Source organism: Desmodus rotundus, chromosome 1, assembly GCF_022682495.2.
Source record: "Desmodus rotundus isolate HL8 chromosome 1, HLdesRot8A.1, whole genome shotgun sequence".
Classification (NCBI taxonomy): domain Eukaryota; kingdom Metazoa; phylum Chordata; class Mammalia; order Chiroptera; family Phyllostomidae; genus Desmodus; species Desmodus rotundus.
This window is the reverse complement of record NC_071387.1, coordinates 31,317,440-31,322,186: the sequence shown is the minus strand read 5'-3', so window position 1 is coordinate 31,322,186 and position 4,747 is coordinate 31,317,440. Positions and strand designations below refer to the sequence as shown.

Here is a 4,747-nt window from a genome sequence, read left to right as displayed (position 1 = left end):
CTGGGAATACATCCCAAAAAACCTGAAACACTAATTCAAAAGAATATGTGCATCACTATATTTATAGCCGCATTATTTACAATAGCTGGGGTTTGGAAATAACCTAAGTGCCCATCAGCAGAAGAGTGGGTAAAAAAGCTGTGGTACGTTTATGCAATGGAATACTCCTCAGCTATAAAAAAAAGAAGAAAATCTTACCTTTTGCGACAGCATGGATGGATCTGGAGAGTATTATGCTAATTGAAATGAGCCAATCAGAGAAAGACAAATACCACATGCCCACTTACTTACAGACTGCTCATAGAGCAGCACCCTCTTGCAATTCACATTGTGCACATTTCCTATCATCAAATATCCTTCAAAAAAAGATTTTTAATGGCTTCATTACATTCTGTCATTGGCTCCACTAGGATTTATTTAAACATTCTTCTGTGGTTGGACATTGTGATTCTTACAGTTTTGTTGCTATAAATAATGCCATGATTAATGTCCTTGCCCATAAATCTCTGTGCCTCTAATTACCTTTGTAGACTTATTCCTAGAAGTAAAGGTGATGATGGGTCAAAGGTTCTGGAAGTTTTTAAGTCTCTTGATTCATATTCCAACTCACTTTGCAGGAAGTTCGTATCAATGTATTCCTATTCCCACCAGCAGAAAGTATATGGTATCACCCACTTCAAAGCACCATTGTTAACAACAGACATTTAAAACATGCCTTGCCCGTGTTATGGGTGAAGAATGACATACGGTCAGTGGCCTTTCTGATAGTTAATGTTATTCAAACCCTCACAGGATGAGTCCAAACTCCTGGGGTGGCATCAAAGGCCCAGCGGAACGTGTTGGCCATTCACTCTGGCTTGGTGGAGAGGGTTGAGGTGCGGGCCAGGGGGTGCTTCTCTTCTCTGTACCTCTTTTCTGACCAACAGAAGCAGAAAGAGGGACAGAGGGGAACTGAGGACACAAGCGAGGCTGCCTTCCCTGCTTGGAGGCCAAGACCAGCTCTCCCATCATCCAGAGGGTGCCACTGAGGCCCGAGGGGGGCAGGGAGTGGAGATTCTGTACTCTACTCGATTATTCCTGAAGAGCAGCCCCCACCCAGCACGTAACCTGCAGCCCTCCCTCACTTGGAGGTCCTGCTCCTGCCCCACACCTTCCTGGCGGCCTCCTTCACCTCCTTGTTCCTCAGGCTGTAGATGACAGGGTTCAGCATGGGTGTGACCACGGCATAGAGGACCGTGAAGACCTCATCGGAGACTCGGGCCTCCTTGCTCTTGGGTTTCATGTACATGAAGATGACAGTGCCATAGAAAAGCAGCACCACAGCCAGGTGCGCCGAGCAGGTGGAGAAGGCCTTGCGACGCCCGGCAGCAGAGGGCACCCTCAGGATGGTGGCCAGGATAAGCGTGTAAGACAGGCAGATGAATGTCAGGGGCACAGGCAGCAGCAGGATAGCGCCCACCAGCAGGAAGTCCTCGCTGATGGAGGTGTCGCCGCATGCCAGCTTCAGCACTGCCAGGATCTCACAGGTGAAGTGACTGACCACACGCTGGCCACAGAAGGGCAGCCTCATGGCGATGACTGTCTCAGACACTGACTTGAAGAGACAGAGGGCCCAGGCGCCTCCTGCCAGCAACAAGCAGAGCCGGTGGCTCATGAGCACCGAGTACCTGAGTGGCCGGCAAATGGCCAGATAGCGGTCGTAGGCCATGATGGCGAGCAGCAGACATTCTGTGGAGCCTGTGGCCAGGCTCAGACACATCTGGATGGCACAGCCAATAAAGGAGATGGTTTTCCAGGCCGACAGGAGGTGGACCAGCATCAGAGGCACAAAGGTGGACGTGTAGCAGATATCCAGGATGGAGAGGTTGCCCAAGAAGAAGTACATTGGCGTGTGCAGGCGGACGTCCAGCACACTCACCGCTAGGATGGCTGCGTTGCCCAGCAGAGTCACCAGGTACATGGCCAGACACAGAGGGAAGAGCAGGCGCTCTAGGGCTGGGTAGCCAGAAAATCCTTTCAGAAAGAACTCAGAGGCCTCTGTCCTATTGACCATCTCCATTCTGTGGGGTTCTGGAGAAACACACAGCTGGGACGGGGGAAAAGAGGATGTAGATGGTGAGGAGCCCACAGAGCCTCTTTTGGGATGAGGCAAGCTGCTGGGGTCCTTTCCAGACTTGACACGCTGTCTCTCTGTGACTTTGGGCAATCCCCGTACCTCTAAGCTGCAATTTATCGATGTAAGAAATGATTTAAATTGGCATTTTCCTAAGAGAGTGTTAATGGAAATGTTAGTAAGCAAACTGAAAAATCAAACTGGGACAGCACTGGATTAAGCAAAAGTAAACAAAGCTCTTTCCTGCAGGCCTTCTCAGAGCCTTCAATGTGCCGGTGTGATTTGTGACTTGCCCTAGGCAGTGGAGGACGTGTAATTCCCAAACTTACTTGACCCTGGATCTGCCTTTGACAGAGCACCCTTTAACCTCCTTTAGATAAATACCCAGTGGGGTGGATCAGAGATCCTCACAGAGATCCTCACCAGAATGATCTGGAAAGCTTGTTAAAACACAATCCTGGGCTCTTTCCCCAGAGTTTCTGACTCAGAAGGTGTGGGTGCTGCTGCAGCAGCCGGACGAGGTACCACACTTGGAGAACCGATGGGCTGGCTGTTCTCTGAGGGTCCTCCTGATTTAAGGAAGCCTCTGGGCCATTGCTTTGCACTGTTCTCACTATGGGAATGCCCCTTGTCTTTATCTCTCAGGCTGCAGAAATCTGAGTTGTCTCTTCAGGTTAGCTCTGGTCTCCATGCATCAAGCGTACCTCGTGCCTTACATCGGAGGGGCTGCTGGCCTCTGAGCCTGTCAGTGGGCTTCATCAGCTACTGTGTGTGAGTTGACCTTCATCATGCACTTTTGAGCTAAAATTTGATGGATGGACCTCTTTGCCTAGCCCCAAACCTATTTTCTCTGGGTCTGACCCTGAGCTGCTCTGACCTCATAAATTCCTAGGGCATCAGCATGAAGGGCACCCTGAGAGGGCAACTCAATGGACCCCCCATTGTGCAGGGGGGAACTACGGTCACAAAGTGGGTCCCGGAAAAGTGAGTGTAGCATCCAGCCCTCCCAACGCTGTGCCACTGACCCCATGCATGTAGCACATGTTTGCTTCCGTCAAGCCCCAAATGCTGGTGGTTCCTTACTGCACTAGATGGACATCTTTCTCTGGTGCCCTCCCTAGAATCTTCTCACCAGCTAAGGAGCATGATTCAACCTTTCCTTAGTGTTTCAGGTACTTGGCATGGTGTCCATAAACCCACGGGACAAGCCTGGGTCTGGGTTGAGCACCAATTCCTGTCACTGATTTCTTTGCATGAGACAGTTTATTTCTTTTGGTCCTCCCATGTTGATTCTTACTAGAATCAAGAAGTGATTGCATTTGAGTTTCTACCACATGCCAGACGTGGCTGAACATAAAACATCCCCAGATAGAAACCCTCTCCAATATCCTTGCCTCGCCCCATCCTGCTTCTGTCTGCATGCCTCTAGTGATGGGAAGCTATTACTCCCATAGACATGCTTTTATGCAGGGTCCAGAGCTCTGGGCCCTTCTTCGGGGTAAAGGGCCACTTCTGCAGTAAGGAGTTCCGACCTAGCTCTGGGACTTCAGATAGGAGGTCTTGCCTCAGCTCAATTGTGCATTGAGACATTGTGGGGTCAGGGGAGTAGGAGTTTTGAGCTCCCTCCAAGTCTCACCTGGGAAACACTGAGGGTTCCTGGAGAGGCACCCGCATTTAGCAGTGTCAATAGCAGCAGGCACTGTGGCAGTCTTGAGGGGAGGTACAAGGGTGGTGTGCTGTCCTGCAGCCCTGTGACTACGTCAGGCCATGGCCTCCTCTTTATATTGTTCCACATACTATAATTTACCCCCTAAAGTCACTGGCAAACATCTGCAGCCATTGGCTATCTGTTGGGAAGCACATACACTCACACAGGGTCATCACATATGCACCCACCTATAAGTGTATATGCAAACATGTGTTTGGCACCCAGGTCCACACATGTGCCTATGAGTATACATGCACACACATGCTCATGTGTGTACATAAACAGTCATTCACAGGAGTGTATGGGCATGGGTAGCAGGCACTCTCACTCTTGCTTTCTCTTAAATGCACTGCACACACACACTCATACACACACATACACACTCCAAAACCAGTTGTGCAGACCCCTGGACCTGTGGCCAGGTGTCAGAGGACTGGCAGGACTACTCCTGCCCAGGAGGAGGTATGTGGAGACCAGGCAGGGACTGTGGAAGTGTCACTAGAGCAGCTCTAAGGGTGGGAAGCAAACTGCTCGGGATGAACCACGAGGACGAAGGAACCACAGAACAGGGACCAGGTCACCAAACCAGCCGAAAGTCTGGTCTGCTTCCCAGTGTGAGTGTGGAGGACCTGAGCCTCTCTGCTCTACCTTCCCTCCTTCAGCTGGGGTGTGGGGCCTGTGGGAAAAGGGGAGCAGAAAGGATGTGGCTGTGGAGGTCTGGGTCCCAAAGCACGGCAGGAGGCTTTGTCTGCAGGGGCCACAATGTCCATTTTGCCTTCACTCCTCTCCCAGCCACAGAAAAGCCAGTTTGAGTGTCACCGCCCCTGGGGGCCTGTCTTTTTCCTCTCCTGGGCCACCCCCCGGGCCACCTGGCCATTGTGAGCGCTCTCTCCTTTGAGGCCCACGGATCTGTGTTTGCACCTCTA

The 4,747-nt window shown here is 51.1% G+C and overlaps 1 protein-coding gene across 1 annotated transcript; it reads right to left on the bottom strand.

Moving 5' to 3' along the window:
• Positions 1–1,118: 1,118 nt before the first annotated feature.
• Positions 1,119–2,115, bottom strand: OR13J1 (olfactory receptor family 13 subfamily J member 1). The gene has a single exon (XM_024560278.2). It carries the CDS (start codon positions 2,057–2,059, stop codon positions 1,121–1,123), a length of 939 nt encoding a protein of 312 aa, XP_024416046.2. The 5' UTR covers positions 2,060–2,115; the 3' UTR covers positions 1,119–1,120.
• Between the last annotated feature and the right edge of the window lie 2,632 nt (positions 2,116–4,747).

Bases quoted from the DNA above. Each gene is read 5' to 3' on its own strand.
- OR13J1 (XM_024560278.2), bottom strand. From the start codon at position 2,059: ATGGAGATGGTCAATAGGACAGAGGCCTCTGAGTTCTTTCTGAAAGGA.